Here is a 21,475-nt window from a genome sequence, read left to right on the forward strand (position 1 = left end):
CAGCTCACCCCTTTGCTTTTGCAATGGCCCCCCTCTCCAGTGACCCTTTTTCTTTCTCCTTTCTGCTTTGGGATCCACACGCCTGGCTGGGACAGGCACACGCCGACGGCGAGAGGTCAGTAGCTTGACAAATGCTGGAGGAACTCTGCTGCCATTCCTCTCTTCTCAGAGCTGTGGGACCTATCAAACAATGACATCGTGGTCCACTCCCACGAGAGGGGCAGGAGCAAAAGGGCTTTTGAGGGTGAAAGAAACCCTCCTCCATAATCAGAAAACACCCTGTACGTGTGAAGTTTGTATTTTGGGTGAGGAGCTGGAGGCTCCACCAGCGACCAGCAGTGGCTCCACCAGCATGTTCAACCATCAAACCGTTACTTGGGCACCCACCCACGCAGAGATGAAGTGACCCCTGCAGAAGGGAAGGGAGAGGAACAGGGAGAAAATGGTGGAGGGCATGGATGGAGTGCACTAGATTTTGGCTCCAAGAGGGGCTCCTCTGGGCTCAGCTCTCATGTGTCCCTGGGGCTTGGTCCTCGTCGGCTGCTCAGATGCTTGTTTCTGTGTATGTGTGCCCCAGGGCAGGGAGCGTGGAGCCAGAGGAGGGGCACGCAGGAGGCAGAAGTGGGGTTCATAGAAACACAGAAACATGGAATACCTGGTTGGAAGGGACCTCAAGGATCATCTGGTCCAACCTTTCTTGGCAAAAGCATGGACTAGACAAGATGGCCCAGCACTCTGTCCAGCTGAATCTTAAAAGTGTCCAGTGTTGGGGAATCCAGCACTTCCCTGGGGAGATTATCCCAATAGTTTTCATCGTGAAAAAATTTCCTCTTGTATCCAATTGGAATCTCCCCAGGAATAACTTCTACCCATTACCCCTCGTCTTTTCCATGTGACTCCTTGTAAAAAGGGAGCCTCCATCTTTGTAGCCACCCTCTGGAACACAGTGATAAGGTCTCCCTTAAGCCTTCCTCTCTCAAGGCTGAACAAACCCAGTTCTCTCAGCCTTTCCTCATACAGCAGGCTTTCCAGTCCTTTGATCATCTTGGTGGCCCTTCTCTGGACCTTCTCCAGCCTGTCCACATCTTTTCTGTATAGGGCTGTAGGACTGTTGCACCTGCAAAGTTCAAGCATGTAGAAGTGCCTGGGTCTCCCACCCTGGACGCAGTCCCTCCTGCCAGGGGACAAGGCTCCACCTTGCCCAGCTCCTTCCTTGCTGCCAAGCTCTGTGGACTTCTGGTGGACCGACAATGGGTTGCATCCCCATGCAGGAGGTCTTGCTGGCGTCTGGGAGGTGAGCCGTGCCTCATTACCTCTGCTGGGACCCGGCATGTGACCCGGCGCAGCCACCGGCGAACAGAGCACTTTGTTCTCACCCTTTGCACTTCCCCGCGGCGAGCTGCCCTCTAATCCCCCCCAAGGAGGGATTTTCCTCTCCCACCCCGGCTCCCGCTACCTCCGTCCCCTTGGAGAGTGCCAGCAGGGTAATCATTTACTTCCTGCCACAAGCCACTCCTTCGGACTTTTCCTTTGACCTTCAGACCGAATCGCCAAAATAAAAACAAGGGGAGGGAGAGGGGTGCGGGCTGCGTCCCGCGCTGGAGGTGGCCGTGCCTGCCGGCCCCGCTGCTGCAGCCCAGGATCCTCGCTCTCCGCAGGTAATGCCGATTTACTTTCTCTGTGACTATCGCGCCTTTCCCTTCTCTTAATGAGGTCCAGAAGCTGTTTGGTAGAAGCAGAGGGGTTTGTGAAGGACTCGTCCCTCGCTGCCAGGGACCCAGCTGGCCGGCGGGAGAGCTGCTCCCCAGGGGTCTGCCTCAGGGACAGCAGCTTGAAGAGGAGGGGGTTTGATTTCCAGCAGTGGGTTTCTTTCCCAGCGGTGGAGGAATCCAGAGAGAAGACGATCAGCCTCTTTGCTCCCCCTGGAAATATTGTACTAGGTTGGAAAGGTTTCTTGTATTAACTGTGCCTCCCTCAGGAAACTTCCATCACAAGGAGCTTCCATCAATCTGCTTGTGTCCGCAGCCCTGCACCAGCTCACCTCCCTGGGTGAGCTCCCGTGGGGAGCAGCCACGAGTGTTTCCAAGGTAATTTCAGGAGCTGGCAGATGAGCAGAGGTAGCTGGTGACTGACCGTGCATGTCCCCACATCCCTGAGCCACCTGCACAGGGAAAGGAGGCTCGGGCTGCACTGGGCTTTTGCAGCCAGCACCAGCAGGGTGAGGGTTGCACCAGGAATTCCAGGTGGTTTTGGCCGTGGTCTCCCGGGCTGCGTCTCTGTGGCCGGGCTCAGGGGTGCTGTGTCCAGCATCCCTTTAACGGGACATTCCTTCATCCCTTGCTGGCAGGACAGGGAGGGCTGCTGCTGCTCGGTGCCAGAGCAGGGAACAGAGACGGGCTCAGCACATTTCAGCTCGAATCTGCTGCTCTTCCACAGGGGCTCAGGGGTCCCGACAATGCCTTGAGCAGTGCTTGGCCCAGTTTGGACTGGGCTGCCCGCTGGATCCAGTAGATATAGAATAATAGAATGGTTTGTGTTGGAAGACGCCTTTACGATCATCCAGTTCCACCACCCTGGATGGGCAGGGACACCTCCCACTAGACCAGGTTGCTCAAAGCCCCATCCAACCCTGAACACCTCCAAGAATGGGGCATCCACAGCTTCTCTGGGCAACCTGGGCCAGTGCCTCACCACCTATTTCTTCCTAATATCTGATCTAAATCTCCCCTCTTCCAGTTTAAAACTGTTCCCCCTCGTCCCATCGTTCCCCTCCCTGATCCAGAGTCCCTCCCCATCTCTCCTGGAGCCCCTTTAGGAACTGGAAGGGGCTCTAAGGTCTCCCCGGAGCCTTCTCTTCTCCAGGCTGAACAACTATATAGCTCTGCTGGAGACAATCTCTGGCTGTGCTGGCACCAGTTGCTTCCCAGGTTTTGCATGTGGATAAAAAGGGGTGAAAACATGCATCCCATGCCGTGGCTCGAGCAGGGTGGAGTGGAGGCATTCCCAGGGACGCTTCACTCACAAGCTTTCCTAAGGAAGCCAGCGCTGTGCCAGCAGTGAGGGGCCTGGTTTCGGGCTCTCTGAGCCGTCTCCGAGCTGCTAAGCCTTGTTCAATCCGGCCGGGAAACTGCCTCTCTGCCCTTGTCCCTGCCAGGCCGGTCACACTCCTGGCTTGAGCCATGGGTGGTGGCCCTGAGCGTGCACCCTGTGCCAGGCTGACTGCGCTGCAGGAGACAAGGGGGGCTCAGACCCAAAAAATAGCACTTTTTTTTTTTTTTAAAAAAAAAGGGCTCTAAAACATAGGCTGTAATGTGTCCTGAAGTCCTGCTGGGGAGGAGAAGAGCGGACACCTCTCCTTGCACCTTCTCGGAGGACAAGGCTGGCCAGTCAGCAGAGGAAGTGTCCCTTAGAGTCAGGCTGCTTCGTGTTATTTATTCACTGAGACTGTGCCTACACTTAAAAAACACTCGGGGGCAAGGAAGTCCCAGCTAACTAATTTAATGGCAATAATAAGATCAGGCGTTTATTCCTCTGAAGATGTAAAGGCTTTAAAAGAGATCCATAATATTCTGCCACGTTCATATTTGTAGAAATGGAGGCACAGAAAGTTGCGAGAGTTGCTCAAGCCCACTTCAGCCATCCTTCAGAATAAAAACCTGATTCCCAGTGCCCTCCTCTTGGCTCCTTTCACTAAAACACGGAAAATTCCCAGCACCCATGTGGGACTCCGTGGCAAAATCAAGGGCAATGCAGAACCCTGGCTTTTTGAAGCTAAAAGAAAAATATAGAGAGGGAGGGAAATATATTTTAAAGAACCCCACCAGTCATCGAAAGTCTATTTAATCTTTCTTGAATCCTCTTAAGATAAAGAAATAGGCTCTGACCTTTCAAAGAATACCCTATCCTATCCTATCCTATCCTATCCTATCCTATCCTATCCTATCCTATCCTATCCCATCCCATCCCATCCCATCCCATGCCTATCCTGTTCCTTACCCAACAGAGATAAGTGAGTAGCCAAACATTTCGGGTCACCTTTCACTGCAGGTCGATGGAAACTTGCTGTGTGCCCTCTAGAGAAATATTTGTTTTAATCTTATCTGGACCTTTCCCTGCAATTCCGATTGCTCAGGACTGCACGGCTCCACTTCAGTGACACGTTTATGATTATGGTTATGGATATTGCTAGATAAGGACATTAAGATAGTACATCTTTTCCTATAAAGTAGCATATATGCATAGCGTATAAAATGTTATACACTTCTCTGCGTGTAGAGGCAACAGGCTGGACCTGTTGTCCAGCCCCCGAGAAGCTGCAAACGTGGCTTCCCCAGGGTGAGCGGCACTGGCCAAGGAGGGACCAGCGGCCACAGCTCGAGGGGCCACGCAGCCCTCGACCCTCTACAGGGCTTGGGGAAGTGGAGGCAGCTTTCCTCCCTCGGGGTAAAGGGAAAATGTTTCCAAGCACAGGCAACATCTGGAGGCTCCGTGCAGCTGAAAAAATCACATTTCTGTGCCCAGGGCTTGTTCCCACTTTGCCTGATTTTGCCCCCGTGGCCTGAGGGAGCCCAGCCCAGCGCACAGAAGGGGTTAAACCACCCGAGAGCTGCTCAGCGCCTCTGGACCCTGATCCAGCCAGAAGTTTTCCTGGCACGGATGTGCTCTCTGGAGGGCAGGGGAACACCGCCCCCGCACCGAAGAAGACAGCAGTGCTGGCAAAAGCTAACGCTGACACAAGCTGGCCTCTGGCTTTACTAGAATTGATTAATTTTGGAGCGTGTGGGTGCTGGGCAGGGGAACAGGCCAAGCCCAGCGCAGCGTAAGGGGTGCACGGCCATGTCCAGCAGTACCCGTAGGGAGGGGTACCTGCGTGCCGGTATAGTCTATGTGCCTTGCAAGCGCTCCCACATCCAGCAGCTCGTTCAACATGGCACTAAGGTGTCCTGTGATGGGCAAGGGGCAGCGCTGGGCAAGGGGCGATTGCTGCTGCTGGCTGTGGGCAAGGGGGAAAGTCTCACCTCTTGCACGTGGGGAGGGCTGCCCGGGTGGGCAGCACACTGGAGGCTGACCCTGCTCACATCTACCTGTCCCACTCACGTCCTCCACCATGGGGACAACCTCTTGCCCAGGTCACCTCTCCAGGGCGAGTCATGGGGCTCTCCAGGGCAAAGCCCTCTGCAGTTGCCCCAGGCATCTGGTGGCATCTGGTGTTGAATCCTCAGGTGAGGACCTGCCCTATGCTGGGGATTTAGTGGCAGTCCATGTGTCCTGTGTGCTTCCAGGGAATGCCTTCTCCTGTGCCAGGGAGCCACCAGTGCCAGGGCAGTCACCGTGGGTACAGGGAGGATGAATTGGGTCTCAGCTCCTCAAAACCATCAAACAACAAAATCCTTTCCCGAGACCAGAAATCTGTGAATTTAACAGTCGTAGGGTAAATTTCTTCTGTTGCACAGAAGTCAAACAACCAACCAGTACCACCCAGCTCTCCTCCAGTGCCCTCCATCGGCCAGTCCCAGAGCGCTTTCCAGAGGAGTGCAAAGAGAGGGATACCGGAGGGGTGGCACAGCACCCCGATGATCTCCACCAGACCGAGCGCTGGGTGGGTGCTGGCCAGACGAGGCTCAGGGAGCCGGCCCCGTGTCCTGGAGCTGTTTACCCAGCTGGTGGGCAGCCAGCACTGCACCCCAGAGCTTTTTTCTCCTCTTACTCCTCTGCCCTTCGCCTTTGCAGCCGGAGGAACATTGGGGGTCTGCATGCACTGCTTCCTGAGGACGCCCGGTGCCGGTGGCTGAGCTCCCATCACAGCCCTAAGGAGAGGGGACTATTTCAACTGCTTTTATGTACGTGGCCTGGATGGAGCCCACCTCCACTGCCCTGGGGAAGACAAAGGGTAATGCTCCTGGCTGGTATGGTGTCACTGACCCCCCCCCAGGGATGGTGAGAGCATGGAGGAGGCTTCCCCATGGAGGTCTCCTGCCAGCGTTGGGTTGCGGAGCAGCTGGCAGAGGGCAGAGCCCCATTGTGCGCCTTCCAGGTGGGCTCCAGCGGGGCTCACCCTTCCCAGCACGGGCTCCCATGGGACCCACGGGGGAGCCGGGAGGTGGTTGTGTGTACGGAGGGTGGCAGCTTCCCATCGCGCGTCTGGCCCTGAGCTACAGCCCGTGCCCCCACAGCCCATGTGTGCCAGCGATCCTTACAGACGGAGCGGGCAGGATGGACAAAACCAGCCCCACCATTGCTTCGTCCATCAGTAACCATTATCACTACTGGCCACACTCCAGATCAGGCATTTTATGTATTCTAGCTGGTAAAAAAGTTTCCTTGCAGGACCCTTCTGCTTTCTCTTCTTTGGATAGAAAACGGGTTTTTAATGAAAGATGGCTTTCTGTGGAAAATCAAATCAAGTAGATTTTGTTGCTAATACCAAGGTTTTTATTGAACAAAACAAAAGCAGCAGATATTGATTTGAAAATGTAAGTTAGCTGCTGAAAGTATTCTGAAACTTGACCATTTCAATGAAAGCTGAGGCAAAACCAGAGAAAATAAACACATAATAGGAGATACTTTTAAAAGCTGACAATGCTAACAGCTTGAGGATGTTGGCTGAGCAAAAAATTCAGGCTTTGACCTGAGAGAGAACAATATTTCAAGCAACACACTGCATTCCCTCTCTCGTTACACACGGCAACGAGCACATTGGATGTTTCAGATATTTTCCTCCTGGTAGCTACAGTCTGGGGTTGGGGACCTGTCCCACAGTGATCAGCCCCTCCGCTCCCCCGGGAAAGCTGGATTTTCTCCTGCTGCAGCCACACATGGGAGATTTTATAAGAAATGACAACAGAAGCAAAAAGATAATGTTTTATTTTTAATGAAGAGAAGAGAGAAGACACCAGCTCCTTTTGCTCAGCGCTTAGTCTCTGTTCTCTCAAATCACTGCATGCCTCTGACACCAGGTTTCCCCCTCCGTGCGTGTTTATGTTTGCATTTAATACTGCTGCAAAGTGCCGGTGTGGCTGCCCTGGGCTGCAACCTCCCCGGGTCGGTGGAGAATGTTGGAAAGAGCAGCTTCTTCTGGGTTTGACCTGAACCAAATGACAGTTTTGACCTTCCTCCAAACTACAGGACAGGGGACAAATTTCCAGCTTATTACCATGTGTAAAAATTTGTTATGAACACCTGGGATAGCAGCCAGTGTGTAATTGGCTCCTACCCACCACCTGCACCCCTCCCTCCTCATCCAAACCTACCACCCCCACCTAAATTCTCACTCCTTGGGTGGTGTCTCTTCATTTTTTGCAGCTGATCAGCTTTTCCTCCTCTCTTTAAAGGGCTGCGGTGAGCTAGCAGCAGTAGCATGCTTGTCCTGGGAAGGTGGGGGTGTTTGTGGGTTAAATGAACTGCTGCAGGAAACAAAGCTGGTCCCCTCTGAGTTTTAGGAAAGAGCCTTGGGCTCTGGGTGTGGTGGGGTGGGCTGGTGTGAGGATGGGGAGTGAGGGGTCTCTGTGCTCACTGGCTGGGAACTGCTTCCCGTGCTTCAGGATGCAGCCTCTGCTGGTAGACGTGCTCCCAGGTTTGTTGGATGCTTTGTTCTCTGTTTTCATGGGATTGGATTTTCTGCAAAATGCTGCAAGCTTTAGCCACCTACTTTTTTTTTTTTTTTCCTCAGCTCTGCACGTAGCTTTTCTCTAAAGTATGGAAGGTTGTTTGCCTGTGGGCTCCAGCTTGCTCAGAGCCAGGGCTGCTTAGCTGGGGTTCCTGCTCTGGATTGTGGTGTCCTGGGGTGTAGGGGTAAGGATCTTCAAGAGAAAATGGGGCAAGCCAGAAGCTCTGCAAAGGGCAGCTAAGAAAGCTTCCCCAAGCGAAGAAGGCCTTTAAAGTCTTTCCTAACCTCTTCCTGGGCTTGCTGTAGTGTCTCAATGGGAATGAAAGTGGAGCTCAGTACTGGCCTGGAGCTACCTCTTAGATGTGTACCAGGGGAAAGCTTGGCTTTTTTTTTCTTGCCAGTAAAAGCATGTGTTTGCAGGAATCCTCCTTCCTACCTCCCCCTGCGCTCCTTCTCTGGGCTGAAACTGGGGCATCTCCCCCTTTCGCTGCATGCAGCCCCTCTGCTGGGTGAAAGCTGTGTGCTGCCTTCGGTACCCCTCTCTCAGCCTCGCTCCTCCAAACCCCGCGCTTCTTCCAAAGTGTTGCCTGCCATCCTGGTGACAGCCTGCCAGGCCTCCTTGCCTCTCCGTGCTGGCAACCAGCCCTTCCAGGAGCAGGAGAGGACGAGGCACTTGCTCGGAGGGGTTTGCAATCTAGGTTAGGTAGGGAAGGATGCTGAGAGCGGTGACATCAGGGAAGAGGGTGGGAGGCAGCTTGCAGATGACGAGTCTATGAGGTTGCTGCTCCGTGCAAGGTACGCGTTGCATTAGTAATGTGTTTGTAGCAAATAACGCTGGGCTAGCATGGGAATGTGGGTCACTGCTGGCAGAACTGGTGAAGGAAGAGGGAGCTGCTTCTGCTGTGCTGGGAAGAAAACGTATGTTACTGAGGGATGTTTGGTGGGGGGGGATTTAGCGGCAGTAACGTCTCCAACTTGTAAGTAGCAGCTTTATGTTGTGCGAGCGGGTGCCTGCTGCCTGGGGGACGCCTCTGGTCTGGGCGTTGGGGTGAAATGGTCTTTGAGGAGGGGGCTGTGGGGTGCAGCGGTTTGTTCCTGGTGTGTAATAGTCACATCGTATCAGGAAACTCCTCGGTTTGCTTGCTGATGCTCTCTGTGGCCCTGGCTGTGCCTGAAGCATCCCTGCTGCCCCAGTAGGCACGAGGCGGGATGCAGCCGGGCATGTATAACCAAGGATTCCAGCGTATTTTCGTGACCTACTTCTGATTCTGTTGTTCAGCGTGTGTGCGCTCAGGAAATCTTTGTGCTTCAGGGGGAGTAGGGTTTGTTAGTGATAAGGAAAAGTCTGGCTGCTCAGGAGATTTAAACTGGAAGCTGACCTGGCTTTGGAGGTGGACTTGGGCTGGAGAAGGTGGCTCTGAGCCTGAAGAGAAAGCGATACAGGATGGGGATATACGTTATCTTAAATGTGTGGGATACTTCATTGCAGAAAGGAAGTCTTGTCTCAGAGCAAGTGCTTTGAATGAAATAGCGTTGCTGGAAAACGCTGCCCTTGGTCAGCAGGGACTTGTTGAGTAGCTGCAGTTCCAGGAAAGCAGCAGCGGAGCAGGACGGGGCTGGTGGAGGGAAGCATGAAAGGGCTGCTGGGCTGTGGCCCTGGAAGCTTTGCTCAGCAGCGATGCTCCTGCCCAGCCGCAGTTGCGGAGACCTTGCTAAAGCAGCCTTGTCCAAGCCCCTCGCAGCAAGCCAGGAACTTGTCCTGCATCCCGTGCTGCCAGCAGATGCCCCCAAGGCAGATGGATGTGTTTCCATGAGCCCATGTGCTCCCCACAATGCCGGAGCTGTGACATGCCCACCTGAGCCTGAAGGGAGTCTCTTATGTTCCCCTGAGTCTGGGATGAGAACCGTGTCTATGGCAGCAAGCTGAGCCCAGGGCCAAACCCAAGCATGCGGAGGGGTTCAGATTTGGAGGTCAGGGTTGGTGTCCCTCTGCTGTGACCGTGATATTGGCTGGTCTGTGGAGCAGCCTGTGGGACAGACGCAGCCCCTAGGCAGGCATTGGATGACCTTCAGTAGGGCTCGGTGAGCCGAGGAGAGCCAGACTGTCAGGGGAATAAGGACTATGCCCGGTGGGAGGAGATGGGGATTGATCTGTCTGGGTGCTGCCCACATACTGTCCCTAACTGGTGGGTGCCTGCTGGGACAAGTTCTCCTACCTGCTGCAGGGCAAAGTATCCGACAAGGTCAGGGTCTCAGGCCAGCCTGATGTTGTAAGCTCACCCACTGAATGGTTTGTGGGTTTTTCTTTCGATTCCTGCTTTCTCCTCCCTGTCCATTCAGAGACTCTAAAATCACAGCCTGGTTTTTGGCTCCTCATTAAATCTGCCCCCAGGTCCCAGAACTGCTGGTGCTGCCCGGTTCAGTAGCTCTCTGGAGTGTGCAGGTCCTTCCATCTGGCAGATCCTGCGGGAAGAGCTCTGTAAATGGGCTTATGTTTACCTCAAAACTTGTCATACAAACCCCTTGCATGGGGAGATGGGCTTTGGCACCCAGTGCTGCCAAGTCCTTGGCCCATAGAAGAGCTATTTCAGGACGAAAACTTGCTTGTGTCTACAAAGGCACCTTTTTTTGGCACATATGTTTCTGTGAATGTTTTGATTCTTTCCTTCCAGTAGCAAAACTAGGGCTGAGCCAGGGAGTAAAACTGAGTCTTGGAATATTTTTGTTATCTGCTCCTAAAGCAAAACAAGGAACTCCTCGGTACAGGTTGCACTTCTCAGGCTCTTCTCTTGCTGGCCCTGTGCTGGGAGGAGCGGGCTCAGGGCTTTGCCTCTCTGCGAAAGGAGAGGTGTCGATGATGGGTGATGGCAACCACTTGCATGGCTGAGCAGCAAGGATGCTCCACGGTGGGAATCCCTGCGTCTGGCACTGGCTGTGTGTCCTTGGGCAAGTCACTTACTTGCTGCGACGTGTGCGTGCTGGCTTACCTCCTGCAGGGCCCTGAAAGGTTTCATTCATGTCCCTAATTACTCGCAGAGTCCTGAATGAAAGGGGCAGTGGATGTGCCAAGTGTGTGACGTATCTTAGTACAACATTGTCCTTGTGAGCACTCTCCTCATCCCTCCTGGGGACCCAGGGGTGGCTCAGGGAGGCTTGGCAGTGATGCTTTAGCCTGAGTCCCCTCTGCCATGGGAGATGGTGTCTGTTTTGTGGGACTTCTCCCTGTCCTGTGAGCTATTGAGGGCTCCTGGCGGGGCTGGGAGGGGAGCTGTCCTGGTTCCTATAATTTCCTGGTTATTTCGGTATGTGGGTGGAAGGGGGAGGAGGGCAGCTGTGGAGAGAAGAGCAAGGTCAGTGAAGAACAAATGTGCCTCTGTGCGCTTGTGATCGCGCCGCCAGCTAATCGGCATCGGTGCTCCAACTTTCCTCGCAGAACTCATCAAGCACGGCCGCGAGAGGTTAGGACAAACCATCAAGGCCTCCGGCTCCAGGCTCTGCTCGTAGTGAGTACAAAAGGCTCCCAGTGGGATGAGAGCCCTTTAAAAGCTCATCCTGATCACCCCGGGCTGGCTGGGTGGTGAATGGAGCTGGCTGGCACCGGCCAGATGTGGGCAGTCCCTGGGGACAGCCGCCAGTACCCGCTGCCGCCCAGCATCTCCTGCCATGGTCAGCCCGGCCGGGGAGCAGGGGGGCTCTGGGATGGCCGTGGGTCTCTGCCTGGCGGTGCGTGGGGACAGAGAGGGGGAGCACCCACAGGTGAGATCTGGGGGAGGCTGGTGACATCTTTGGGCCCCTTTTTTTGGAAGGGGCAGGGCAGAGGGTGGCTGGGGGGGACAGGGGCCTTCAAAGCCTCCCTGGGATGTATGAGAGCTTGGTGGGGCTGAGGTGGGGGATGGACAGAGCTCTCTGGGGCAGGGGAGAAGGATACAGAGCTTTTTTCTTTCTTCTGTCATCTCTTTAATCCCAGCTTTTGCAAGGAGTGTGGGGGAACCCTTCAAACCAGGGGGAGGAATCCCTGGGGTGGCAGGACCTCTCCCTCCCCAGCGATGCTTGAGCAGGGAGGGTCCCAACCAACGAGTGTTCAAGTCCAACTTTTCCAGCCCCAGCTGCACTGGGCAAGATGAGAGCCCTGTGCTTTAACGCTGCTGCTCCCTGGGCAAACCCTGGCTGCCACAGCCAGCCCCTCTTCCCTGCAGTGTCAACAGCCCCAAACTGCCTTAGCCTGCCCTGGTCCGGGGGGGCAACCTCTGGCTGCTGCCAGCCTGGATGGCACGTGGTGGTGGGACCCAGCTGGACCCTCCTGGCTGCCCTGTGGGGACGCTTGTTGGGTTGCAGGTCTGGGTGCCACAGCATCCCTGTGGGGGGGGGTGGGGGCTGTATCTGGCCATGGCCAGGAGGGCTGCAGCCTCGTCTGGCCCTGATGCTGTGTCACTGCTGGGGCTGTGCTGGTCTTCACGTATCAGTGTCCTAACTCGTTGCTGCCATTCCAAATCTAGGGCTAATTGTGGCATTAAATATGCTTGTGCTTGTTCAAATCACTTGTGCACCCAGGCACCTTTCCCCCCCCATATCCTGTCAGCATGCCCCCACCTTGGGGGCAGCTGGGGAACTCATCTGAGGTCTCCTGTGAAGGAGGGGAGCATGCGCTGGGGTCTGTGCTGATCCCTGGCAGGTTAATGGTGCGAAGCTGTTTCTCTCTTGGATTTTTGTTTCCAATACTGGCTTGCTCTTCTTTTCCCAAGTGCTGAACGAGTTGCTTTTTTAATGGATCGTTCCCGGAGCCCGGACAAAAGCAGCCAGGTGAGATCATGGCTCTGAGCCAGCAAGTCCTCACCATTGGGATGAAGAGAGGGGCTGGTGCCTGTAGGAGAAAAGCAAGGAGGAGAGCCTGTGTTAGCTGGCTGGGAGTCTTACTGCTGCCTTGTCCCTGTGGGTGATGCTGGGTGGAAAAAAAGGAGAGCACAGAGACCCTATATAGCCTTTTGGACAAGGCATAATGCTCTCAGGGTCTGGGGAGGGGATGATTCCAAGGGAGCAGGAACAGGAGGAAGACTGTGCGTATATATACATAGGGAGGCTGCAGCTCTGTGGTGCTGGGTGTGCATAAAGCCACCTGCACGGCTCCAGACTTGGCAGTTTTGGGGTTTAATGGGAGTGGGCAGAGGGCTGCAGGGTCTGGGGGTATGCTGATGTCCTGCTGCAGGAGTACTCCTCCGTCTCAGAGCTGTGCACAGGGCTTCTTGCTGAGCACAGGCAGAAGCACAGACTTTTGTCTCGGTGCTGCGGTGAGCGATGGAGCCACACAGTGCCTTTTTTCTGTGACGGCACAGCAGGTCTTGAAAGCCTCAGGTCAGGAGCCAAGCAGTCGCTTAGTACTCTTTTTCTTTGTGCTAGTATGGGACAAGGACTTCAGCACAGACTAGCTTAGTACAGCCTCCAGCTTGGGGATGATATTGCTGTAGTGCACAGCTCTGTTCTCCCTTTCCCCATCACTCAAAAGCTTGCCAAAGCATCCACTCTTGTCTCTTGCTGATGGATGCTTATCAATGGCTCTGTGCAAGTGATGCTGCATTGAGGAAAGGAAAGCACAACCTGCAGCGAGGTCTTTGTGACTAATGTGATTGTTATCCTCCCTAGCCTTCAACACCAACTGACAACATCAACCTTGGACCTTCTGCTAATCCAAAGTAAGCTCCCTGCAAAAGCCAGGTAGGGTGTGAGCCGGAGCTTGCAGTGAAGAGATCTGGCAGGGGAATGCAGTTGCTCCCTGTGTCCTGCATGGGTGGTGCCTGCGAAAGTCCTAACAATTACATTACTTGGCCTTTAATACAATGTGTATCATCAACACACCAGCTCTCAAGACATTTAGCTATAGCTGGTCCCTGTTATCATAATCCTCTCCTGCCCAGGACTGCAGCCCCTTGTGCCATCTCTCTTCAGAGGTAGTAAGGGAAGATCTTCCTCATCACTGCTGGCTCCCTGACCACCTTTCTCTCTAGAAATGGGGATAAACTGTGTCCCCTGTAAAGGTGCCAGTTGGTCCTGGCAGGTGCTTTCACCTGCTCCTGTGTTCAGCAGGTGGGGTGCTGAGGTATCGCTCATCCTCTGCTGGGCACACCGACATAGGTGGTGCAAGCCCTTCACTTGCTGGCAGCTGGGAGCGAGGGTCACCTGTCCAGTGCCCTTTAATCCCTTTCACAAACACCCGTGTATACAAGAAGGACCACTGCTCTGATGGTAGCGTTGCTGTTGCATGGTTCTCTCCCAGAAACATTAACTTGCTTCATTCTTGCCCAACAGTGCCAAGCCAACAGACTTTGACTTCCTGAAGGTTATTGGCAAAGGAAGCTTTGGAAAAGTAAGTGGATTTGTACAGGTGGGCTGTAGCTCTTCAGAGGCAGCTTGGAAAGAGATGTCCTTGCTGAAGGAGTTCCAAGCTGTGTCCTTTGCTTGCACCTCTCCTGGGGAGTTTGGCTTGAGTGGGCCTGAGACCAGGGGAGTTTTCATAGTCCATTCTTACTTTGAGCCAGCCTGCAACCTCGAAGGACAGAAGAGTGAGGTGTTTTGTCCTCAGGGTAGTGACGGTGAGGAGCAGTACTTGATTTAAAATAAGCCTCAGACTTGTTCAGCTAGCAAAAGATCCCTAGACAAAACTGTGCCTTTTGAGATAGCAAAGGTCCACTTCAAATGGGACTGTCCCCAGATGCTCCAAAACTACTTCCTATTGGGTGTGTAAGAGATGTATGTGGAGGTGTTGTGTGCCTTCTTTCCGGGAATTCAGTGGGATGGAGCTTGGTCTTTAAAACCTGACCCTCTGAAGCTGTAATCTGTGTATGGTCATTCACAAGAGTGCTCAGCTAAGGAAATGCAAGTGGTAGAAGGTGAGAGACTCAAACCTGTGACCAGGACTTTCTGTTGCAGGTTCTCCTGGCCAAACGCAAGTGTGATGGGACTTTCTATGCTGTGAAAGTCTTGCATAAGAAAACCATCCTAAAGAAAAAGGAGGTATGACTGCTCTCCTTGGCTACTTCTGCGAATAGTGGTCATCTATGAGCAATCGTTGTAATGCAATTGAGATATCTTGTGGCTGGCATTCTTATAGACAGCTCATGTGTTAGTTTTCCCTGTGCCACAGGGACATGGAGACGAATCAAGTCAGACAGAGTGTGGTTCCCTTTCTGGGCCTGGAGATGACCCTCCTGGGCTTCCACTTGTTTTTAAAACAGCAGTGAGCCCCTACAGCAGACTGGACTAGACCCTTGCCTGAAACTCTGTCTTGCCTGTTTTTTTGATAGCAAAACCACATCATGGCAGAGCGTAATGTGCTCCTGAAAAATGTCAAGCATCCCTTCCTTGTGGGACTCCATTATTCCTTCCAGACCTCGGAGAAGCTTTACTTTGTGCTTGACTATGTAAATGGAGGAGAGGTGAGTGTGTTTACAGGCTTTACCTTAATCCTCTATTTGGTCCTTCCCAAACATGCTGCTTTATTGTGTAAAACTGTTTCTTGTCAGAAGACAATGATGTTGAAGTAGGATGTTGCTTTGACTGCTGGCAAGGACCAGCCAGGAGTAGCTCACCTGTAAATTGAGTGAAGATCTTGCTGGCTATGCCTGAGTCAGATGATTCCCATGGCAAGGATGCTAAGCATGTGTTAGGGGTGTTTTAAAATCCTATGGAGAATAAGGGAAATACTGATGTTGGTGAGCTTTAGGCAAAACCCACTTGTGGGACAGTTCTGGATCCCAGCGTAGTGCTTGGGTGATGCCACTGCAGGATGCTAGATTTCTTTTTTCTGTCCTGCAGAAGCTTACCTTTTTTCAGCTGTCTTTCTGTGCTATCTGAAACTGGCTGGGAGAAACTGTTAACATTGATGTCTTGCCCAAATAGAACTCATATTGGGGATCTTGGTCTGCTCAGCTCTGCATGTATCACTTTTCATGGCTGGACTACCACTATAACTGGCCTGTGAGTTGTAGCAAGCTAGGAAGCTTAACTAGATCAGCAGATGACCATGTTTTTGGGTGTGAATTCTTCAGTGAGATGGTGATATAAGAGGAGGACAAAAGAAGCAGTTTCTAGAAAGGTGTTTAGAATGCTTAAAATCACTTGGATTGGACTTACTTGGTGTGGTTCTTGTGTCATTTGCTGCAAATCAGTTTTCAGTTGAGTAGCCAGCTTTCAGGCTTGCTCTTGATATCCTTCAGATTTTTTTTCAGGGAAGAAATTATCACCCTTATGATCTGTTTGTAGCTCTTCTTCCACTTGCAAAGGGAGCGTTGTTTCCGTGAGCCCCGGGCCCGATTCTATGCTGCAGAAGTCGCTAGTGCAATTGGGTACCTGCATTCTTTAAACATCATTTACAGGTAAGGCACATGTCCTCTCTGGGGACAGCAGGGACACCAAGTCTGCCCAGCCAGGCTGTGTGCAGTGCTGGGGAGGAAAAGGGCTTCACTGGGGTCCTGCAAAATGCATGACAGGAGTAGCTGAAGAATGTCCTACCCCAGACAAGACAATGCACTGCTGGCACTTACCCTGCAGAAGGGGTGCCATCTGCATGGGACCTGATGGACAATAAATACTCCCAGCCTGACAGTGGGAAGGAGAGAGAAGGGTTAAGTGTAAAGATCTTACTTATTGAGCTAGGTTTATTTTAGAAATTGTCTCTCAGTAGCAATTTATGCTTAGATAATGCAGGAAAATGCAGGCTAACACCCCATAGAATCACAGAATAGTTGGGGTTGGAAGGGACCTTTAAAGGTCATCTAGTCCAACCCCCCTGCAATGAGCAGGGATATCTTCAACCCGATCAGGTTGCTCAGAGCCTCATCCAACCCAACCTAGAATGACAGCAGTCTTCCTGTGTTTGTGTGTGTTGCATGTTGACACACAGCAGTGCTGGGGATCTGCACTTTAGGGAAGTCTCGGTGAACTGGCTTGGGAAGCGTGTGTTTGTTTTGGTTTTTTTTAGCTCCTGTTCTTAGCTGATGCTGTTTCAGATCCGGCTTTTCTAAATATCTGGCCAAATCTTCTCAAACAGCACTCTTTGTCTTGCAGGGACTTAAAACCTGAGAACATCCTCCTGGATTGCCAGGTACGTTCACAGCTTGTACTGCCTTCCTTCTGGCTTTAAAAGCATCAGGACCATAAGCAGAGGGCTATGGTCCTGCCAGCTGGGCTATAGCTCACTTCATTGCCTGGGTTTTGTATGTGTGCACCACTGCGTTTCTGTGCAGACCCTGCAGGAGGGAGAGAACCCGCCCTCTGTGGAACCACACGCTTAGGGACCTCTCAGCTTGTTCCCAAGAGCTGGGACCTGGCTTTTGGGCAGGGATCAGGGATGTAAAGAGCAAGTCACTGCTGCTGCTCTGGTGGGTGACCACCATATGAAACCATATAAAGTGGCTCTGGGATAAATCAGTGGCAAAGCACAGCAGTGCTGGATCTCTTCAAAGCTATGCAGTTGTAGACAAATATTAAAAAAAAAAATAATCTAGACTCTACTTTCTATAGGCTCCTGTACTTGTACTATAGGATGCCCAGAAGGTGAGGGAGGGGAAGCAGATGAGCAGTGGGGAACTAAAATAAACACAAGATGCAAAGTGAAGACCAATGCTTGGAAATCCTGTCTCCTCTCTAAAAAGGGTGGGCCAAGCTGAAATTTCTCCCCCTTCTTTTAGGGACATATAGTATTGACAGACTTTGGACTCTGCAAAGAAGGAATGGAGCAAGAGGAGACAACTTCTACTTTTTGTGGCACTCCTGAGGTACAGCACGTGCTGGGGTTTTGCTGTGACCTGGGGGCTGGAAACCTCCAGAGACTCGCTGCTCTGGGTCTCAGGCTTGCATGGGTGCTCAGCATCTCAAAACATGGGCTCTGTGAATTAGATCATCTTGGGCTCTTGGAGGTCGTCAGCTGGACAACTAGCTAGTTGGAGTTTAGATAAGCCTTCCCTGCTGTGCCAGGCCATGCGTACTCTGAATCTGCTGTGTTGTCCGTGGCAGGGATCCCTGCGCTTAGAAATGGCCAGTTCTGTGAAACTGGGGCTGCTCCAGGTGGCTGTGGAGACAACCTTGACCCTGGGAGCCCGTGAGCAAGCGTGTAAGCAGGCTGTTTACCTGCTCTGACACCCTGGAGCCTGCTGGTACTGACACACACAGGACCTTGCTATGCCCTTCTGCGTGTCCTTGGCACGCAGGAGCTGCGAAACACCCTGTGCAGACGAGAGGACCAGGTTCTCCTCAGCAATGTGAAAAATGCTTAGAGTGGAGGAAATGCTTTTTTTTTTTTTTAACCCCTGATGTGCCTCAAATAGGTTTTGCTAAAACCTATCTCCAATTTGGCTTCTTGGAGGCTTTTTTCCTGCTTCTTACCGAGATGGGGATTTTGGTAGCACTTTGGCCTAGGTAATACCCCTGTCCTGCTGCCCTTCCTCAGGTAGCTTGAGGAAAGGTCTGTAAACGAGATACATTTCAGCATTCCAGCTCAGTAGAAGTGGGCAGAATTTCCTGGTGGTGGCCCTTGGCTTGCAATGGGGACCTGCTTATGCAATAGTACAGCATGAACCAAGCAGGAATGTTTGAGCTTTGTTTTTGTGGGGGGGTTTTTTTTTTTTGGTGTGCGTTGGTTTTTCCCTGCCCTAGACAGGGAGCCTGATAGTACACAGAGATAATGCTGTGTGAGACCAGCCTTGATGTGCTGCTTGTTCTGCAGGCCACCTGGATTCTTGCCTGTTGGTGGTGGTTGGTGCCTCCTTGGTGGTGGTTATTGGTAGTTTTGCTGCCTCGGGCACTTACTGGGGCTGAAAACTCCAGCTTTCTCAAAACCGCAGAAGCGTCTTGGAGGTGTAATGTGTCAGTGCAGGACAGGTTTGGTTGTTGAGTTGTGGTGGGTGGCGAATCCTTGTACAAGTCTTCTATAGGAAGACAACCTTCTGCAGCCCAGAAAAACACTTTAGGGGGTTTGGTGGGTGTCTTTCAACCCCACTTCTCTGAAGCAAGTGGAGAGTCCATTAAAGCATAGTAGGAACTGCATCTGTGTGCTTCCTAATGCAGTTGCTCGGCTTGAACTGCACCCAGGTTTGTGTACTTATGAGGAAGAAGCCCTTGCTTTATAATTTGACTCAAATATTTGCTTCTGACTCTTCTCAGTACTTGGCTCCTGAGGTGCTAAAGAAGCAGCCGTATGACAGGACAGTAGACTGGTGGTGCCTGGGAGCCGTCCTCTATGAGATGCTGTTTGGACTGGTAAGTTTGGAAGCTGTCTGTTTTTAGTTTACATGGTGGAGAATTTATTTTCCAAAGTAGTGGTGTGAGGTTGGTCTGCTGTTCACATGGTGCCTGATGCAGACAACTGAATCCTGAATTAGATGACATGGTTCAATAATGCCATTGCCCTTTTAACAAAGATACGGCAGGTCCCCCTCACGTACTTGCTGCAAGACTCATCTTTACCTGCGATGCGTGGTTCCTTATGGTAGCTGATGTTTTACCAGGCTGCTTCTCCTCTCTTTCAAATTAGCCTCCCTTTTACAGCCGAGATGTGTCTCAGATGTACGACAACATTCTTCACAAGCCACTCCAGATCCAGGGAACCAAGACTGTGGCAGCTTGCGACATCCTCCAGGGACTTCTTCACAAGGACCAGAAGAGGAGGCTGGGTGCCAAGACAGACTTTGTAGGTGGCCTCCATTATGATCAGGAGGGAGGATGGATAGGAAACCTTTCTATTCTGAGCCTTTCTTTAATGATAATAGTATGGCTTTGGGGAAGAGCTTTCCGTGCAGGTTGATGTCTCTCCAGCCCCCTAAAAGGGCCCTATGGGGTTGACTTGGATTTCCAAAGGGAAAGGGTTGGTGGCAAACTAGGACACCAACACGTGATGGTGGCATCTCACTTCAAGGGATTACTGGACCATGACCCTCATGTATTAAGGATTTGCTACGTAGCCCCTATGTGGAAATGTGGTAGCTCCAAGTTTTGCTTCAGCCACTTTTCCAGCTGGTGGGTGCTGGAAAAGGAGGGTTGGCAGAAGAGTGACTCTTTTTCCCCCTTGCTTTCTATGCAGCTTGAGATAAAGAACCATGTATTCTTCAGTCCAATAAACTGGGACGACTTGTACCACAAGCGGATTACTCCTCCGTTTAACCCCAATGTGGTAAGTGGATATTTCTGTTGGTGTCTGTTATACAGTGGTACAAAAGGAATCCTCTCCAGATGTCTTATGCTGATACTGAGGGATGCTGAAATGGAGGTTAGGAACTGCAAATGCGGTGGTGGTAACTCTTTTGGGAGAGCAGCTGTGTTTATACTGTCTGAGCACAAGTGGTTGGTTGGGGTCTGCTCACTGGAAATGACAATGTGCCTTTCTGCTCCTTGGCTTAGGCTGGTCCAGCTGATCTGCGACACTTTGACCCAGAGTTCACCCAAGAAGCCATCTCCACCTCCATCACCCACACGCCTGACCTAGCAGCCAGCAGCTCCAGTGCCTCAGATGCATTTTTAGGATTTTCTTATGCACCAACTGAAGAGGACATCTAGGTTTTATAAAGGCTTTGAGAAGCCAGATTTTAACTGAATGTGGTTTTATGTTTGGGGTTTTTTTTTTTTTTGAAAGGATTGGTACTGTCCCTTCCTCATGGTTTAAGGAAATTGGGGCTAATACACTAACTGGTTGGGATGGAACAGAGCTCTTAACTTTTGCTGCTTGGTGGATTTCCCTCTAAATGACTGTTCCCCTGGCAGGGAAAGTGGGACACTTATTATTGTTTTTTTTTTTCCCTCCCTGAGTGTTTTGTGCTACTGGGCAGAATTGTATTCACTCTGTGGTTGCATTTATGGTTGAGGTATGTACCATCATTCACATCAACAGCCATGTCCCTCTAACTGGCCATTCCTTTTTCTTTTGGTGGAGCAGCTCTGTCCAACTGCTTTGTCCCCCCCATACAAAGGGCAACTCTTCACTCTACCAGAAGCAGTGGCTTGCTTCCTTTAAATGGACTGTGCCAGTTAAGCTGCTCATCCCAGACTGAGCTGGGCTCAGAAACAGTTCATCGGTTACTGTTCAGGTCTGTAAATCCTGAATTGTGCTGTGGACTTTGGTGCCAGCCAAGTGCCTCCCCAATGCGAGTGGATCATCTCTTGCCCAGGATTGGGATGCTGCTTAGGCAACAAGGAGGCTGTTATGGAGGAGCTGGTATGTGTGTGGAGAAATCCCAGATAAAATGGGTGGGGAAGAGGCTGAGCTCTGCTTGGCAAAATAAGAATAACCTTATGGCCAACCCCTGCTTGGGGTGGGGGATCCTGTCACAGCTTGTGAAAGACACACTGACACTGGTGAAATGAGCACAATCCAGGGGAGCGTTGGGGTGGCCCTGGGACCTTGCGTGAGGCCTCCAGCACCCCTCTGAAAACACCCGTCACTCATGTAGAACAGTTATTTATTCTGCCTTAATTTAAATGCTGGTATATTCCTGGCATGCCACTTCCCTTTTCTTATTTGTTTTGTTCTATTGCTGTGGGGAGCAGAAAGGGGATGAAGAGCTTCCACCTGCCACAGGGGGCTAAAGCTGTGTGATGATGATGCTCATGCTGGAACAACTTATTTTTTTTTTATCTGACTTTATCTTGTACATGCTGAAGTTGTCAGAAACATGACACAGTTTATATTAAAGAGCATACACAGATATATGTCTACCTCTGTCCTGTGTGTGTAAGGGAGGGTGAAGAGACGGGGACGCCTGTTCCTGTGAGCAGCTGTACCGCGACACGTGTCGTCTTGCTGTTGTGTTTTATTTTTTTTTTTAATTAAATAGAACCTCCCTACTTTAGGCTAATACGATTGGGATTTTTTGCTTTTACCCGGGCCCA

The 21,475-nt window shown here is 51.9% G+C and overlaps 1 protein-coding gene across 5 annotated transcripts; it reads left to right on the forward strand.

Moving 5' to 3' along the window:
* The first annotated feature begins 1,536 nt into the window (after positions 1 to 1,536).
* Positions 1,537 to 21,291, forward strand: SGK2 (serum/glucocorticoid regulated kinase 2). Of its 5 annotated transcripts, none has more exons than XM_074605811.1 (15): positions 1,537 to 1,658; positions 5,731 to 5,890; positions 11,040 to 11,109; positions 12,349 to 12,406; positions 13,244 to 13,293; positions 13,907 to 13,964; positions 14,528 to 14,611; positions 14,902 to 15,033; positions 15,860 to 15,972; positions 16,664 to 16,700; positions 17,287 to 17,373; positions 18,758 to 18,853; positions 19,128 to 19,283; positions 19,674 to 19,763; positions 19,991 to 21,291. In XM_074605811.1, exons 2-15 carry the CDS (start codon positions 5,839 to 5,841, stop codon positions 20,144 to 20,146), a joined length of 1,239 nt encoding a protein of 412 aa, XP_074461912.1. In that variant the 5' UTR covers positions 1,537 to 1,658; positions 5,731 to 5,838; the 3' UTR covers positions 20,147 to 21,291. The 5 variants fall into 5 exon arrangements, with proteins under 5 accessions (XP_074461912.1, XP_074461914.1, XP_074461916.1 ...); XM_074605813.1 differs by having other exon boundaries at positions 5,731 to 5,840; XM_074605815.1 differs by lacking the exon at positions 5,731 to 5,890 and having other exon boundaries at positions 1,593 to 1,658.
* Positions 21,292 to 21,475: the final 184 nt, after the last annotated feature.

This window comes from Larus michahellis, chromosome 12 (genome assembly GCF_964199755.1).
Source record: "Larus michahellis chromosome 12, bLarMic1.1, whole genome shotgun sequence".
Lineage (NCBI taxonomy): Eukaryota > Metazoa > Chordata > Aves > Charadriiformes > Laridae > Larus > Larus michahellis.